At 44.4% G+C, this 19,228-nt stretch overlaps 1 protein-coding gene across 1 annotated transcript in view; it reads right to left on the bottom strand.

The window, feature by feature from the left end:
* Positions 1–3,069: 3,069 nt before the first annotated feature.
* The window catches only part of LOC124280393 (pentatricopeptide repeat-containing protein 2, mitochondrial-like), a 30,749-nt gene continuing 14,590 nt past the window's right edge, over positions 3,070–19,228 (bottom strand). Inside the window, exons 6-9 of the mRNA XM_046716295.1 lie at positions 9,464–9,577; positions 8,941–9,015; positions 8,282–8,395; positions 3,070–4,206 (exon numbers count right to left, since the gene is read on the bottom strand). Of these exons, the coding sequence (XP_046572251.1) occupies positions 3,970–4,206; positions 8,282–8,395; positions 8,941–9,015; positions 9,464–9,577 (540 nt within the window). The 3' untranslated portion in view covers positions 3,070–3,969. The remainder of the gene's footprint in view (positions 4,207–8,281; positions 8,396–8,940; positions 9,016–9,463; positions 9,578–19,228) is intronic.

Below are 19,228 nucleotides of genomic sequence, written 5' to 3'. Positions count from 1 at the left end.
ATCGTGCGTTTATGTGTATATGTGCATTATTGTACATGTGTACGTCTGTGTTTCATGTATTAATTGTATATACTTTCTCAGCACTGAAAAATATTCTGCACATGAAATGGATACAGGAGAAAATCTCGTACAGTGCACTCTGTCTAATTCGGACCAGTTTGGGACCGACTAAAAAGTCCGAATTATACAGTAGTCCGAAGTACACAGATTTTAATGGAGTTATCTCCTTTCAAAATGAGACATAATTCTAGGAACCTACCTGACTTATGATTCATATATTAAATCTATCACATTTCACAATGTCTGAAAACACTTAATAAATTTTAATTTATCATATATTATCAGCAGAATTAAAATTATAAACGCAATGCTATTGAAAACAACGATTCTCGGACACCTGCTTCGGCAGCGGGTCCACAATAACATTGTCAAAGAGTAAAGTAACGATGTTTCGAGGAATTCATTAAATAAATTGAATAAACTAATGAAAAAAATCAACAACAACATTCATAAAAGTTGTCAAACGTAAAATATAAAATTACTATGTCCATCTTTTTGTGCGATCATGTAATGTAAGTCAAGTCACTAGCAAGTGACACATCTCGGCTCTCGCTCGCCGCCTCAATCTTCACTCTCGGACACGATGTTTAATGCGAAAATATATACATGAAGCATTTTTGTCACAGGTCATAGCCTAGCACGATAAGTCGAATAAGTTCCATAATTTACGTATAGGTAGCGATTTCTTACTTAATATGTTCAGAATAGCATTATTTTACCCAAAACTTTTGTCTAAATCTAAAAGTTTTTGTTTACGAGGCGGTATCCATTGCCGTAATATGATTGGCTGCCTTAGGTCACGTGTTTGATTTTGACCAATTACGACCCTTATAGCAGACGGTGGCGAAAAAGCGTCATTAGAAACCAATCTGTATCCAATAAAATCGCTTCTTACATAGTGACATTGACACTGAGTTGACATGATCGGCTCAATTATAGTTTACAATTGGTGTTAGTCGCATCAAAGGTAAATAAGCCTTCACCGCTAGATGACGCGGTCTTGGCCAAGCGGACTTCCTGCTAAGTAAATAAATACACAAACTAATCAACGGAATGTTTATTCAGGGTTTATTGGCCAAGCGGACTTCCTGCTCAGTCCGAATTATATAGCAATGTTTTTACATGTAACTACCTTATCGGGCCGACACTTTGGTCCGAAGTCCGAAATAATGAGAGTCCGAGATACAGAACTTTTTCATTATGACAACAAAGAAGGATTACGCCGGGACCGTGAGTTCAGTCCTGTTTATACAGCAATCCGAGAAAGACAGAGTCCGAGTTTGACAGAGTGCACTGTAAAGCGTCGTATAAGGCCTGGAAGACAGAAGAAGACCACTGACCGAGATGAACCAGTAGTAATTCGTCTGGCAAGATGCTGTTCCATGACCTACGACGAAGCACTGTACTGGCAATGGATAGTGGAATCCGACTCCCACCAGCGCCGTCAGGATTAGGCTGCAGGCTGCTGGTCTGTGAGAACGTCGTCCCATCAGATGTCAGTTCTTCACAGATAGGCACAGGAACTGAAACGTCCTGCGTGGTGCCAAAAAAACCGCAACTTCAGGACGTGGCATAGGGTTCTGATGAAAAGTTTCTACCTTCTACATGGTACCGGCGATCGTTGTCACGTATGAAGACGTCTAACGAAGCAAATCACCACATGGTCCTTTGAAGGTGGCTCAGAGCTGGTGTGGGGTTACGTTTCGTGTCACTGCAGTTTGGATCTCATTACAGCATGTGGGACACTCAAAGTTCAGGGTTATCAATATGAAGTACCAACGTGCCACGGTTTGATAACCATCCCTTGCCACTCGTCAGATATCCATGGATGACATGCCAGACCTCACTGTTCTCAAGCCGTTATCGCCCATTAACATCTTTGGTACTATCTTGGACACTACGTTCGAACTTCAGATCCTCTTGTTCCTGTTTTGTAGGAAGGATTTGACGCAGATACTCCATGATGAATGATAGAAGATTCTGATGCTGTGAGTTCGAGTTTGTTTTTGCCATTATGATGAGGAGACTGGCAAATATTATCCGTGAGACTGGCAGCACTAGGTACTGATGTGGTCACAAGTGGTCATCATCATTCTTTCAGAATTGTGACCATAAGATGGGTGGCATAGTTTTAGTGACCATACTTTTTGGCATTGTTTGATTTTCACGTTTTTGTGTATTCCTCTCATATTGCAAGTAAATTGTTGTCACATTCCAACTTCAGTTTTGGTTTAATCAGAGTTTTTGTTTGTTTCTTGTTTAAGGTCGCTCACAAACATATTCCAGTGAGTGAGTCAGTTTAGTTTTACGCCGCACTCAGCAATATTTTAGTTATATGGCAGCGGTCTGTAAATAATCGAGTCTGGAACATGCTGATCTACAGCATGAGCATCGATCTGCGCAATTGGGAACCGATGACATGTGTCAACCAAGTCAGCGAGCCTGACCACCGTTAGTTGCCTCTAACCTCAAGCATAGTTGCCTTTTGTGGCAAGCATGGGTTGCTTAAGACCTATTCTACCCCGGATCTTCAAGGGTCCAATATTCCAGCTATATGACGGCGGTCTGCAAATAATAAAGGCTTGACCAGCCAATCCAGTGATCAACACCATGAGCATTGATCTACGCAGTTGGGATATGATGACGTCAATCAAGTCAGGAGCCTGACCACCCAAATTCCGTTAGTCAACTCTTACAAAAAACATGGGTTGCTGAAGACCAATTCTAACCAGGATCTTCACCGGTATTTAATCAAAGTAAAATGTTATAATTAACATTAATTTGTTAATTTGTATATATATTGAAAGCAGCATTATTCAGTTTCAGACTAAATGGATTTTAATTTAAATTATATTATATGAAGCACAGTAACATGTTTTCCAGCGTTATATTATAAATCATGAACAGACACCAAAATCACAAACTCAAGAATTATCAATCACCTTCACATCTCTTCAATCTTTATCTTGTGGTCCCAGTAATGTAAAACCAAAACCATTACAAACATACTTCACACAATAGTTTATTCTGTCAAATGAATTAACAAAGCTTATATGAATGTTAAATGCATACTTAGAACAGGTCCCTGAAGTCTCCCTGTCATTCAACACATAATGATATCACTACTTCACCATGAGGTGACACCTCGTTCTGACACAATCACACAATCTTCACCCACAGTACAACAGAATGTATGGCAAGTAAACATTACCTCATACAAAATGGGGTGATGAAACTTTGAGGAATACATAAGGGTATAATTTCCTGGACACATATTACTCTGGCTGCTGTAACAAATGAAATCACTAGGATTCTTCTCTTCTCCCAAACACTAATCTGAGGATGTGGACAAAACATGGTCTCAATTCCCTTTGGTCATAGGATGACAAGTTACAGAAGGTGACACAATTTTCTACCTTTACAAGCACCTAGCTGTCGTCACTTAAACAACTGTGCACAGTTATCGAAGTTTTGGGGAATATAGGTAGAAAATACAAGCTTAAATAAACACTAATACAGAGCATGCCACAAAACTAACATACTTTATTCTACAAACCAAATTTACTGAGATGAGGCATGGTCTCTTCAAATAATGAAGTGTCTTGTTTTCTGAATGTGGTATTTACACATCACTCATTTTCATGATATATCTTGAGACATGAGACACACATTTATATATCCTGGCAAGTGATATACATGTGGTTAGAAGCAATAGATGGAAAGGTGACAGACATTGCACTTATGATTCTCCATCACAGAAGTTAGACGAAAGAAGACGGTTATCACACTCATCAAAACGCAAGGTGTCCTCTATGTGTGAGCAGTCTAAGACTTTCTACAGTGTCATTTCTCTTCTTACACTCTTGTTCTACAGACGGACCACATCTTTCACATTTCCCTCAAAATGACTTATTGAAATCTCCTTGGCTCTCCATGCTGTCTGATTGGACCACTGAAGCTAAATGATCTATTACGCTGCTGGAAATTGTCCGAAGTCCTCAACATCCTGGTGACTGGTGCCTCTAAGAAGGCTCGTAGCGGGTCGTTCCTGATGAAGCCATCTGCCCGGAGACTGTCAATGAGGGGCAAGATATGCTGCTTCAGCTCCACATTGCCTCTCGTCAACGCCTCTTCCACTGCACTGATCTGTGAGGAGAGTTCAAATTGTTGTTATCAGTACAGTGAGTCGTCAGTTGTCAGTACAAGCAATCAATGTGCCATCGTACAACAGAACCCTAACCGTTGACTGTGGTGCGTATATGTTAAGGTATGGCAGATATTATAGCCTTACGGCTAAGATCTATTTGCAAAATGACACCCTGGTCACACAATGCTACAAACATTTTCAGGCACCTCTTACAAACACTTGGGGTTATGGGGACCTTTCTTCACAGGAATAACATACTTCAACACGATAATGCAAACTAGAATTCCCTACCTTTAACCTCATGGATGATAATCACATGTCAAACATAACAAGACATTTTTGCAAAACCTCTATCTGCTACCATTCAAAGATATTTGTTCAAAATCAATCACATTTACTTCAAATTCTTGTTACATAACCTTTTGAATCATACCAGTACTTGCAAAATCACATCTTATTTCAATCAGTATCCTTAATCCAGTAATAATTTACGGTATAGATAGCTCACAGTGGATTTTACAGCTACAGGATGACATTGTAGGTACTTGGTGCTTCTCACAAGGCACACCTGTACAGTCAGCATCTACACTGTCTCACAATGTACACCTGTACAGTCAGCATCTACACTGTCACACAAGGCACACCTGTACAGTCAGCATCTACACTGTCTCACAAGGCACACCTGTACAGTCAGCATCTACACTGTCTCACAAGGCACACCTGTACAGTCAGCATCTACACTGTCTCACAAGGCACACCTGTACAGTCACCATCTACACTGTCACACAAGGCACACCTGTACAGTCAGCATCTACACTGTCTCACAAGGCACACCTGTACAGTCACCATCTACACTGTCACACAAGGCACACCTGTACAGTCAGCATCTACACTGTGTCACAAGGCACACCTGTACAGTCAGCATCTACACTGTCTCACAAGGCACACCTGTACAGTCACCATCTACACTGTCACACAAGGCACACCTGTACAGTCAGCATCTACACTGTCTCACAAGGCACACCTGTACAGTCAGCATCTACACTGTGTCACAAGGCACACCTGTACAGTCAGCATCTACACTGTCTCACAATGTACACCTGTACAGTCAGCATCTACACTGTCTCACAAGGCACACCTGTACAGTCAGCATCTACACTGTCACACAAGGCACACCTGTACAGTCAGCATCTACACTGTCTCACAAGGCACACCTGTACAGTCAGCATCTACACTGTCTCACAAGGCGCACCTGTACAGTCAGCATCTACACTGTCTCACAAGGTACACCTGTACAGTCAGCATCTACACTGTCTCACAAGGCACACCTGTACAGTCAGCATCTACACTGTCTCACAAGGCACACCTGTACAGTCAGCATCTACACTGTCTCACAAGGCACACCTGTACAGTCAGCATCTACACTGTCTCACAAGGCACACCTGTACAGTCAGCATCTACACTTTCTCACAAGGCACACCTGTACAGTCAGCATCTACACTGTCTCACAAGGCACACCTGTACAGTCACCATCTACACTGTCTCACAAGGCACACCTGTACAGTCAGCATCTACACTGTCTCACAAGGCACACCTGTACAGTCAGCATCTACACACCTGTACTCATCTACACTGTCACACAAGGCACACCTGTACAGTCAGCATCTACACTGTCTCACAAGGCACACCTGTACAGTCAGCATCTACACTGTCTCACAAGGCACACCTGTACAGTCAGCATCTACACTGTCACACAAGGCACACCTGTACAGGCATCACACTGTACACCTGTAGTCAGCATCTACACTGTCTCACAAGGCACACCTGTACAGTCAGCATCTACACTGACACAAGGCACACCTGTACAGTCAGCATCTACACTGTGTCACAACGCACACCTGTACAGTCAGCATCTACACTGTCTCACAAGGCACACCTGTACAGTCAGCAAAGGCACACCTGTACAGTCAGCATGTACACTGTCACACAAGGCACACCTGTACAGTCAGCATCTACACTGTCACACAAGGCACACCTGTACAGTCAGCATCTACACTGTCTCACAAGGCACACCTGTACAGTCAGCATCTACACTGTGTCACAAGGCACACCTGTACAGTCAGCATCTACACTGTCTCACAATGTACACCTGTACAGTCAGCATCTACACTGTCTCACAAGGCACACCTGTACAGTCAGCATCTACACTGTCACACAAGGCACACCTGTACAGTCAGCATCTACACTGTGTCACAAGGCACACCTGTACAGTCAGCATCTACAGTCAGCATCTCTCACAAGGCACACCTGTACAGTCAGCATCTACACTGTCTCACAAGGTACACCTGTACAGTCAGCATCTACACTGTCACACAAGGCACACCTGTACAGTCAGCATCTACACTGTGTCACAAGGCACACCTGTACAGTCAGCATCTACACTGTCTCACAAGGCACACCTGTACAGTCAGCATCTACACTGTCTCACAAGGCACACCTGTACAGTCAGCATCTACACTGTCTCACAAGGCACACCTGTACAGTCAGCATCTACACTGTCTCACAAGGCACACCTGTACAGTCAGCATCTACACTGTCTCACAAGGCACACCTGTACAGTCAGCATCTACACTTTCTCACAAGGCACACCTGTACAGTCAGCATCTACACTCTGTCTCACAAGGCACACCTGTACAGTCAGCATCTACACTGTCTCACAAGGCACACCTGTACAGTCAGCATCTACACTGTCTCACAAGGCACACCTGTACAGTCAGGCATCACACTGTCTCGGCCACCTGTACAGTCAGCATCTACACTGTCTCACAAGGCACACCTGTACAGTCAGCATCTACACTGTCTCACAAGGCACACCTGTACAGTCAGCATCTACACTGTCACAAGGCACACCTGTACAGTCAGCATCTACACTGTCTCACAAGGCACACCTGTACAGTCAGCATCTACACTGACACAAGGCACACCTGTACAGTCACCATTTACACTGTCTCACAAGGCACACCTGTACAGTCAGCAAAGGCACACCTGTACAGTCAGCATGTACACTGTCTCACAAGGTACAGCTGTACAGTCAGCATCTACACTGTCACACAAGGCACACCTGTACAGTCAGCATCTACACTGTCTCACAAGGCACACCTGTACAGTCAGCATCTACACTGTCTCACAACGCACACCTGTACAGTCAAGGCACACCTGTACAGTCAGCATCTACACTGTCTCACAAGGCACACCTGTACAGTCAGCATCTACACTGTCTCACAAGGCACACCTGTACAGTCAGCATCTACACTGTCTCACAAGGCACACCTGTACAGTCAGCATCTACACTGTCTCACAAGGCACACCTGTACAGTCAGCATCTACACTGTCTCACAAGGCACACCTGTACAGTCAGCATCTACACTGTCTCACAAGGCACACCTGTACAGTCAGCATCTACACTGTCTCACAAGGCACACCTGTACAGTCAGCATCTACACTGTCTCACAAGGCACACCTGTACAGTCAGCATCTACACTGTCTGTCTCACAAGGCACACCTGTACAGTCAGCATCTACACTGTCTCACAAGGCACACCTGTACAGTCAGCATCTACACTGTCTCACAAGGCACACCTGTACAGTCAGCATCTACACTGTCTCAGAAGGCACACCTGTACAGTCACCATCTACACTGTCTCACAAGGCACACCTGTACAGTCAGCATCTACACTGTCTCACAAGGCACACCTGTACAGTCAGCATCTACACTGTCTCACAAGGCACACCTGTACAGTCAGCATCTACACTGTCTCACAAGGCACACCTGTACAGTCAGCATCTACACTGTCTCACAAGGCACACCTGCACAGTCACCATCTACACTGTCTCACAAGGCACACCTGCACAGTCAGCATCTACACTGTCTCACAAGGCACACCTGTACAGTCAGCATCTACACTGTCTCACAAGGCACACCTGTACAGTCAGCATCTACACTGTGTCACAAGGCACACCTGTACAGTCAGCATCTACACTGTCTGACAGGAAAGTTATGTTGCCAGGTACTCACTGTTTCAGAGAATATCCTATTTTTCCATGTGAGGTTGGCTCTTTCATCCTTGAGAAGGTATCTGAACCATGGTACCACCTCCTCCACTCTGTCCAACTGTGCGTAACAGATCATCTAAAGAAGGAAGACAATGCATGCAGTTACAACAATCTTCATTCTCTGTTACTATTGATGTGTCCTAAACTGAATCCAATATCAGGAAAATACGGCTTAGCAACCAAATTCAGAAACATGGTAGAACTTGTTAGCATGATGTTGTCCAAGAGTATACAGTAGTACAATCTGCCAAGATGTCATCAATGTCAATGAACTGAGTCACCTATGAAGTTTAATATAGCTTTAAATGTTTTTAAAGTAACAGCATGTGTGGGACCAGATCATAGATCAGTGATGATTGCAACCTCCCAAATAATCATGTATGGTCATGAGAAATCTGGCATCATAATCAAGAAGAATGCAAGACATGGAGACACTTCCCAACTGAATATGTCTCCTACTGGACCACCACCATCAAGAATGTCTCGTTCAAACTAATGTTCCTACCATGAAGTTGAATCCTTCAAACTATGACAAACAATGCTTATTTGAGGGTCAAAATCAATTAGTCTGTTACATGGTCCATAACAAATACTTCCAAATGCTATTTCCATCACTCTCACCTTAATATTCACCACCCCAACTATCCTGTGGTTAGGGGCAGATGTGCACACCTCCAAGCCAGTCGCTGGCTTTCCCTGTGAAACAGAAGCTGTGTTATCACTGATTACCAAATACTAATGATGATAGAAATGATATCACTTACAGTGACAACTAAATTCTTAAACAGTAAAAGGTATTTTTCATTACTCCCCGGATAGATCAGGCTACTTTCTAAACATAGAACAAATTCAAACCAGTGAATATTTCTAATACATGTCGTGGAAATCAAATGTGAGGGAGACTTGGGAAGAATCATATTTATTTCTGAGGTCATACCATGAAAATTCACAACAGAATATAGATATAAAGTCACTGACAGATAATTGAATGAGACTTTAAACATTGATCACTACTGTTTCAAACGCATGCTTGCAGCAAGAAACATGAAAGAGGCTGACATAAGGCTGTTGATAGGCCATGATCCACAATGAGAGTATACACACAACTGCTTAACTCAGGTGATGAAGCAACATGACACTTTACCTGGTTCACAGCGAGGGCTGCAATGAACGACAGACTACGACCTGACGGCCTGAATCGTGCTGCTTGAATGTCCCTCAAGTACTTCAAACTTAAGGTCAAAGACTCTTCTGTGTTCTACAAAATCAAAAGGAGAGAATGAGGAATTAGGGCATTAATCACATTATCATCCCACCCAGTATCCTGACATAGAAGCCTTCACCTCACCTCATTAATCAACAGCCTTCCCAGATGTATGCTGCTCTGTTCAAATCAGCCAGTATTAATTACTAAACAAACACCCTCTTTATCACTGCCATAAAGCTTACAATACCACATTACAAATGTAAGGATCCTATAAATCAAAAGCAAGTGCAAAAACTTACCTACTTCATGAGCTAGAATATAATATGTCAAATAATGTAGCAAGTATTGAGACTCTTGCATACTGTGTTTATGCACTTGGAATTTAGATGATAAATTGTCATTAGTAGCGATTTGCCAGACGCTTCATTCACTGTGTAACCGGGTTAACCAAGGGAGGTAACTCTAAATCTGACTTCTACCATGTGAACTGGCTGAGAAGACACAGGTTTTTTTGTCATGGCTTGCATGAGTGAAAAGGCTGACGATTCAAAGGTATAGAAAATACCATTCTCTTCCCACAGAGGTTACTTGTCATATCTTCCTACGAACCTCTGTTCTAATACGGCCATATTTCCCGGTTCTCGTAAAATCCCCTAGCGGCAAAAGATCGTAACACGAATTATCTCCCTTCTTCCTATCCAATCAGAACACGTGTTCCATCGACTTAGATTCAACTTGACTAACACAAGCAAATGTGGGGCCACAAATATCCCCCATCTGCCAGGGACTTGTGTTGATATTACACACAAGACGTTTAATGGCTAGCTTGTCCGTTGTCAACGAGGGCGATGGAGACGCCACTGATCCGCAATAACATGACTGAGTTCTGTCTAGAAGAAACGTTTGCTCATCGCGCAGGGGAAGAGGTTTAGTTTTCTCGAAGCATACGGAAATTACCGAGGCCTTGCGAATGATCACTTTTGAAACAACGTCGCTGATTGCACAACTAAATCTGATTGCCTCCAATCACGAGTCTTGAACGCTCACACCATGAAAGGGCCGTATTAGAACAGAGGTTACATAGGAAGATATGACAGGAGTAACCTCTGTGGGAAGAGAATGAGAAAATACATACACATAGACATTTGGAACAGCACCTATGGTATTTTGTGAAAATCATAGGTGTCAGCTTTTCAACAAGTTGTACATAGTCTGTTTGGGTGCTGCCTAATGCAACCGATGCCCCTATTTCAAATGACCAGCTGAAATACAAAATAGTCCCATCTATCTGCATGTGATTTTTACAATATTGTGTAAATCAGCTTTATTTAACACTGCATATTCAACAGCAGAGTGGAGTAACGAGACAACAGAGCTACAAGGTTCTGCATCTTACCTACATAAAGAAGAAAAGATATTGTTGGCAATACTTTTTTACTGGTATTCTGTGAGCAATATTAGTGTGAGTGAGTTTTATGCCACTTTAAGCAATATTCCAGCAATGTCACGGCTGGGGGACACCATAAATGGGCTTCACAGATTGTACCCATGTGGAGAATCGAACCCGGGTTTTCAGCTTGAGGAGGGGATACTTTAACCCTTAGGCTACCCCACTGCCCGAGGAATACAAGAGAAACCATAGCTGCGATCATTCATACACAGCTCCATAGGCCTTGTAGTGCCAGAGATTATGTAAAACATTCAGTCACAACTGAAAATGGTAAGTGAAGGACAAAGGTAGTAGGTTGGTGCATCCGAAGTCAAAATCTGCGAAAACAATTATATATACAGTACAACCAGAAATTATTGAGAATTTAGAGATTGTAATTTTTTTTTCTTTTCCACTCATTACTCACGTATTAAATGTGAATATTAGCAGAACATAACTCCAGATTCAAAGACAGGTGAACAGTTAGTATTTTGTTAAGTCACCATGGGCAGCAATGCAGGCTTCAATGCGGTGGGGCATACTACTGATCAAAGAAGTTAGAAAGTCGTGGTCCATGCTGTCCCAATATCGGACCACCTCTTCTTTCATTTCAGCAATATTTGTCAGATTTTTCTTATTGACACTTTCCTTCATAAGTCCCCAAACATTTTCTATAGGATTTAGATCAAGGCTATAGCTTGGCCAGTCTAATAATGTCATATTTTGGGTCCGAAACCAGGCCTTTGAATGCTTTGAACGATGTTTTGGGCCGTTGTCCTGCTGGAAAATCCATAAATTTCTATAGAACACGTGAGCAGATGGAAGTAAATGTCCCTAGAGAATATCTGTGTACCGCTCACTGTTCATATTCCCTTCAAATACACAGAGGGGCGTTGCCCCTAACACAGATATGCCACCCCAGACGTTAAATTTCGGACTGTACTTTGGGCGTTGATACAAAGGTTTTTGAGTTTGTCCAGAATTTCAGTGTATTAGGAAACAGCCACACAGAACTTTCATCTGAGAAAATCACATTGTCCCAGTTAAAATTTCTATGCTGTAAGCACCAGTTCAACCATCGCTCCCTTTGTTCAGGTTTCATGATCGGTGATGGAATTCCTCCACTTTTCTGCCAACCCATTGCATGCAGCTCAGTTCTAATTGTCTCCTTACTGACAGCCACAGTTCCTCTATCAATCATATCCAGCCTTAAGTTTTCTAAACTCCTTTGTTGGTTTTTAGAAACAAGAATACCAAGACGCCTCCTGTCACCAACAGTCAATTTTCTGGGTCTACCTGCGCCTCCCTGGTGCTTAATGCCATATCCATTTGCAATATTTTTCAAAACGCGATAAACAGTGGACAAAGGGATGCCTGTTCTACCTGAAATCACTTTAGCTGATCTGATGTCCTTGTTATAATACTCTAAAATCAACTTCCTCTTCTCTAAATCATCCATACTGAGGATCACTGAAAATGTCGTCTGCTAGCAAGTAAACAAAGGGGGATAACTCTTCACAAACTAATGACAAAGGATTAACAGAGTTGTTTCTCTTGAATGAAACCAAGCACTTGAAAGCTGGTCAAGGTTGTTTATACTAGAAATCCAATTAAACATATTCCTAAAATTCTCAATAATTTCTGGTCATACTATATTATTCTGCACACTTGGATAGTCTGCATATCAAATTTAACAATGATGCATGCAGAAATGGCCAAGTAATGGGTGGAAATGGCATTTCCAATGTGTCTGCCACGGTGGCCCTGTGATTCCAACACCAAAGTTGGGATCAAAGTAACTGTTCCATTGACCTCATAATGGTGACTAGATGTCAAAGAGGTTAACAACTGACAAGCAGACTGTGGACAGAAAGAGACACATCACATGCTTACATGACCCAGGAGACATCCTTAAGGGACCCTTCATAATTTATGGCTAGTGGGGGTGATAATGATTTTAAGGGGGGGTCACTCATTTTCTTCTGGGGAGGTAGGGGGGTCATCAATTTTGTACAAATGTTTCTAGGGGGAGTCAGCAATTTATCCTATCTCACGACTTGCACCTCTCTCTTGCTTAGACTTTTAGTGGAACGACTAAACTTTTTTCCATAGGCCTCCTTGTCCATTCGCCCGTGCACTCCATGCTGCTCTCCTTAATTAGCTTCCTAGTTCCTAATAAAGCTTGCAGCATGCTCCACTAATTGCCCACGTGACTACCTTGAATGATCATTCTCATCTTGGAGCCAACGTTGTAATCTGAGTAGTGGGGAGGCCCGGGCGGGCATCCATCGCGTGAGATAGGATAAGTATATAAATATACAATTTATATCATAATTTCCAAATTTACAAACTTATCCTATCTCACTACTTGCACTTATCCGACGGTTGGACGGCGGGCCGCAGATTACCCTTCTGTCTGGACAGTGCAAACAGCTGGTGTTGGAGCTGTGTGGACTCATGACAACCGTATATAGCGATGTACAAGGGAGGCCTGTTACGCACGCACGCAACTGCTATGCTTGTAGTGGGTTCTCCGGAACCCCTTGGCTTACTAAGCACAACGACTCCCAGGGAGATGGGTGCTCCCGAGCGATGTGGTGTTAGGCCGCAACCTTGTACAAGACAAGGGACGCAACTCGGCAAGTAGGCCTCGCCTTGCCACGATTTACAAGGTACCCCAAAAATTAAAGTCTTGCAACTAGAATCGGGCCAGCCCCTGCTTCAAGAAGGCCCCCCCAGACACCGAGGTGGGTGAAAGAGAAACACAACTCAGCATCTCCAAGGTTTAACGTTCAGTTCTGGGCACCATCAAATTGACCCTCACTCCTTTGCCTAAGCTTAATCAAAGGATGTGCCCGGCAACTTTGGAGGCAGAACGCAACAAAATCCACTGGAATTCGGGAGTGTCACACTTCACTGACGTAATTGCTTAGTGGAGTAGAGGTCAGTAAGCATGAATGTCGAACACCTCTGCATTGACATACTGATTGTGCCTCAGGTCCGTAGGGCCACACTAGGTGGCCGTATTCCGATGCCTTGGTATGGAGGCCAAATGAAGTAGTTCTTAAACCCATATAATGAGAACAAAAGGTTGAGATCCAGTTCAACTTTTATTCAGTATAAACAAGGAAGTAGTAACGCAAATGAGGAACCGTCCCTCATCTGCGTTGCTGGGCCGATGTAAGCTGCTGAGCCAGTACAAGAGGTCCGAACTGGTGTAGTCCCTGGACATCCGTGACAGACAGGTCTCGCAGGTGATGTGAAGAGAAGGCTGTATCAGAACGCCAGAAGCAACCTTCCATGATAGCGGTCAAGGAGCAGTTGCTAAGGAGGGCCATCGTAGAGGCTAGTGCACGAGTCTCATGAGGATTGGAAGAGGCTAGAGGAGGCAACCCTGCAAAGGTGTAGGCTTGCAGGATCGTGGCACGCATCCAGAAGGCCAATGTGGTCCGGGAAACCTCAGTTCTTGAAGCGGTCGACAAGGGTAGGAAGAGGCGCTTCCGTAGCCGTCGACGATCCTTGGAGGCAGCAAGGTAAACGTGTAGAGCCATAACAGGGCAGAGTGTCAAATCTTCATTATCATCAGGCCCAAGAATGGTGGACAACGGGGAAATGGTAAACATCCGGTCCAGTTGCCCTGGCAGTTGGTTTTTCGCAATGAAGTCCCAGCGGAGACCCAGGAAAGCCTTGCCATGCTTCTTCCGCTCGAACCGCACCCGATTGACATCAAGCGCATGCAGTTCAGATATACGAGCAGCGGTAGCTAAAGCTACCAGGAAGAATGTCTTGAATGTCACTTGTTCGAAGTCCTTGTCTTCTAAAGGTTCATAATCTGTAGAAATCATATGACGAAGGACGACGGACAGATCCCAGGCCGGAGGTCTGAACTTCCTGGACTGGTCAGAGAGTCTATCGGAGCGTAGTAGACTCTGCAACTTGGGAACAGTGGAAATCTTCGTGCCTGTGGTGGTAGCCAAAACCGAGTTGATGGCGGCTAAGTAGGTAGCTAATGTAGTACCCTTGAGTTTCTTAGTAGTGCGGAGATGCTGGAGAAACTCAGCAGCGACCTGAGCCGAGGTGGAAGTGGGAGATGCAATTCCCCTAACCTTGCAATAGTCTTCAAACTTCTTCCACTTGTTGTCGTAAAGGGAACGGGTCAAAGTACGATGCGTTGAAGTGATAGCTGTGGCTACTCGGCAAGAGTAGCCCTTAGCTATGAGAGACCTCTGAAGATGCGCCAAACGTGTAGATTGAGGGTCTGAGGTGACCCGTGGCGCAGTTCAGAGTGAGGGTGAAGAAGTAGGTCGTAGAAGCGGTACTGGGTTTGGCTCTGCCAGGCTTCTTAGGTTGACGAACCTTGTGGCGAACAGATCTATTTGAGGCCATGATAACGGGTAGATCATCGACTGAAAGATCTGGGGCAGTAACTTCCACTCTGTCGGGGACGGTCGGTTGGATCAGGACAAGGCATCGGCGATCACATTTTTTACTCCAGGAATGTGTCTGGCTCTGGCTGCGATGTTGAGTGAGTCGATAAGATGGAAGAACCTGATCGCCCATTGTAGCAGATTCGCCGAGCCTGTCGAGCCTAGATGATTTATATACCAAACCACTGTCGAATTGTCTGATTGGATCAAACAGACTGGTTGATTGAAGCTCTGTTGCCCAATGTGAGATGGCTTAAATTACCGCCTTGAATTCCAGCTCGTTTATATGAAGTACCCGTTCGTCGGATTACCACAGCCCGGCCACTTGGTGGTCGAGGAAGTGAGCTCCCCAACCCATGACGGATGCATCGACGAATAGGTGATGAGTCGGTGCAAAGGGCATCATAGAGACTCCGGCGCAAACATTCAGTTCGTCCAGCCACCATTGAAGGACTGGACGAAGCGGTTCTGGAAGGCAAGTTAGTTCCTTGGGGTTGTTGGCCTGAAGGTACGGGCGTAGAAATCGCTGTATCAGCTGAAGTTACGGCCTCTGTACGTTAAGGCTTGAGCTGACGTCAGAAAGCCCAGTAGCTCCTGCCACTGTCGTAAGGTTCTTGCCTGAGATAGTGCTGGAGGAATGCATTGCTGAATCTTTATCCACCTGTCGTGACAACTCAGCATCTCCAAGGTTTAACGTTCAGTTCTGGGCACCATCAAATTGACCCTCACTCCTTTGCCTAAGCTTAATCAAAGGATGTGCCCGGCAACTTTGGAGGCAGAACGCAACAAAATCCACTGGAATTCGGGAGTGTCACACTTCACTGACGTAATTGCTTAGTGGAGTAGAGGTCAGTAAGCATGAATGTCGAACACCTCTGCATTGACATACTGATTGTGCCTCAGGTCCGTAGGGCCACACTAGGTGGCCGTATTCCGATGCCTTGGTATGGAGGCCAAATGAAGTAGTTCTTAAACCCATATAATGAGAACAAAAGGTTGAGATCCAGTTCAACTTTTATTCAGTATAAACAAGGAAGTAGTAACGCAAATGAGGAACCGTCCCTCATCTGCGTTGTTGGGCCGATGTAAGCTGCTGAGCCAGTACAAGAGGTCCGAACTGGTGTAGTCCCTGGACATCCGTGACAGACAGGTCTCGCAGGTGATGTGAAGAGAAGGCTGTATCAGAACGCCAGAAGCAACCTTCCATGATAGCGGTCAAGGAGCAGTTGCTAAGGAGGGCCATCGTAGAGGCTAGTGCACGAGTCTCATGAGGATTGGAAGAGGCTAGAGGAGGCAACCCTGTCGGGGACGGTCGGTTGGATCAGGACAAGGCATCGGCGATCACATTTTTTACTCCAGGAATGTGTCTGGCTCTGGCTGCGATGTTGAGTGAGTCGATAAGATGGAAGAACCTGATCGCCCATTGTAGCAGATTCGCCGAGCCTGTCGAGCCTAGATGATTTATATACCAAACCACTGTCGAATTGTCTGATTGGATCAAACAGACTGGTTGATTGAAGCTCTGTTGCCCAATGTGAGATGGCTTAAATTACCGCCTTGAATTCCAGCTCGTTTATATGAAGTACCCGTTCGTCGGATTACCACAGCCCGGCCACTTGGTGGTCGAGGAAGTGAGCTCCCCAACCCATGACGGATGCATCGACGAATAGGTGATGAGTCGGTGCAAAGGGCATCATAGAGACTCCGGCGCAAACATTCAGTTCGTCCAGCCACCATTGAAGGACTGGACGAAGCGGTTCTGGAAGGCAAGTTAGTTCCTTGGGGTTGTTGGCCTGAAGGTACGGGCGTAGAAATCGCTGTATCAGCTGAAGTTACGGCCTCTGTACGTTAAGGCTTGAGCTGACGTCAGAAAGCCCAGTAGCTCCTGCCACTGTCGTAAGGTTCTTGCCTGAGATAGTGCTGGAGGAATGCATTGCTGAATCTTTATCCACCTGTCGTGAGGGACGAACATTATGCCCTGGTGAGTGTCGAACAGTGCTCTGATGAATTGGAGTGTCTGAGTTGGTATTAGTTCCGATTTCGCGATGTTTAACAGTCTTCCTAACTGTCTGAGCAACGTGGTGGTGAACTGTAGCTGGCGAAGCAATACGATCGGATCCTGTTGAGCCTGGATGTCTATGAAGCTTTCGAAGGTGATCCCTTGAAAGTGGAGGAAGCTTGTTATGGGCTTGGTAATTCGGGTAAAAAAGCCACGGGGCCGTGGAAATTCCAAATGATAGGACTTTCCATTGGTAGTGATTCCCGCTGAACACGAAGCAAAGGTACTTCCAGTGTTCTGGATGTATCGGAACGTGAAGATAAGCATCCTGAAGATCTAGGCTGATGAGGAAGTCTCCCTTTTTCAAGATGGTGCGTAAAAGGTTGATCGACACCATCCTGAAGTGAGGCGGTGGAAGCAGGAATCGGGCATTGAACAACTTCATATTGAAGATGAGCCGAAGTTTTGTTGGAATTTTTCTTTGGAACCAAGAAGATGAGGGAGCGACAGGAGGAACCACCACGGCCAGATCGGTTTCCTGTACCACGGCCTTGAGTGGATGCGCCACGAAAAAGATTGCGTTAATCCGTATTGGTAGGGGTGAACTGTGCAGTTCGACGCTGTTTTAATGAGACTTGGAGCTGTGACTTCTACAGTTCAATCGAGACTTGAAAATGTAATTTTCTGAATAAAATTGATATTTTATACTTATCCTGACTCATGCTCTTTTTGCTTGTCTTCTTCTTCTTGCGAACATAGTGGAACACTTGTATCTCCCTAATTGAATTTCCCTTGAATATAAAATCACTAATCAATACTCACCAAGAGTTGCCTCTCTTTGCCCCTTTTGGCGGGAAAGGTGGCGCCTCCACATCCCACATGCTTCACTCTCTCCTGTTTAACGAGCCCGACACTTGAATTTTCAGGGAAATCCAAAAGTGTCATGTGGGGAGGATGGGAGGGCTTACCTCATGAGTCAGGATAAGTATAAAATATCAATTTTATCCTGACTCATGCTCTTTTTGCTTGTAGAATCCGACGGAATCGGAGGTGGGAACAGATACTTTGGATTTTAATTAGTGATTTAGATGTAAAAAAAACCTACGGGAACTTCATAATGGCACCGTAATTAAATTAATTTCTGCTGCTATCATACATAAGTTCTACAAGCTGCCATAGATGGGGGTACTACAATATTAAAATAATATAGGAATAAGCGACTCCAAAGTGGAGAAGCGGCCCAATAGTACATGTAACATAGGTACTGGGTTTTAAGACTAATGTAGGCTTAAGATATACAACTAGCAAAAACTCCGTAGAGTTTGTAAGCTTGATAAATACTGATATAGTATATACAAATATCATCTCATGAGACTATGTCTCATGAGGAACTGTCAACTGCTGTGCTAAAACCAATGGTCCGAAATTGTGAATACCTGAGACGTCCTCGGTAGCGATATCTCTCAGGTAGTGGTTAGCAAACACCGTGTCGGATTTCCAAAAGCAGCCCTCCATAATGGTATTCCACGAGCAATTTCCATGTAGAGCGAGTGTCGAAGCCAGTGCTCTGATTTCGTGAGGATTAGATGCTCTTGGAGGGTCCTGCAGCCTTGTAGGCTCGAAGTATGACAGTTCTGATCCATATCGATATCGTGGTACGTGAGACTTCGGTCTCAGTCGCTGTAGATAGAGGGATGAATAACCGCTTGAGTTTTCTTCAGCCTCGCTTTGGATCGTTGTAAATAAACTTTGAGTGCTCTCACTGGGCATAATGATAGATCAAGCCGTATCATGAGGTCCGAAAGTATCGAGGAAAGTGCAGGGACGTGGAATAATCTGTCTGGTTG

The sequence above is a fragment of the Haliotis rubra genome, unplaced genomic scaffold (genome assembly GCF_003918875.1).
Source record: "Haliotis rubra isolate DU_JTF1 unplaced genomic scaffold, ASM391887v1 Scf267, whole genome shotgun sequence".
NCBI lineage: Eukaryota > Metazoa > Mollusca > Gastropoda > Lepetellida > Haliotidae > Haliotis > Haliotis rubra.
The sequence above is the reverse complement of the archived record's forward strand: the minus strand, read 5'-3'. Positions and strand labels throughout refer to the sequence as shown.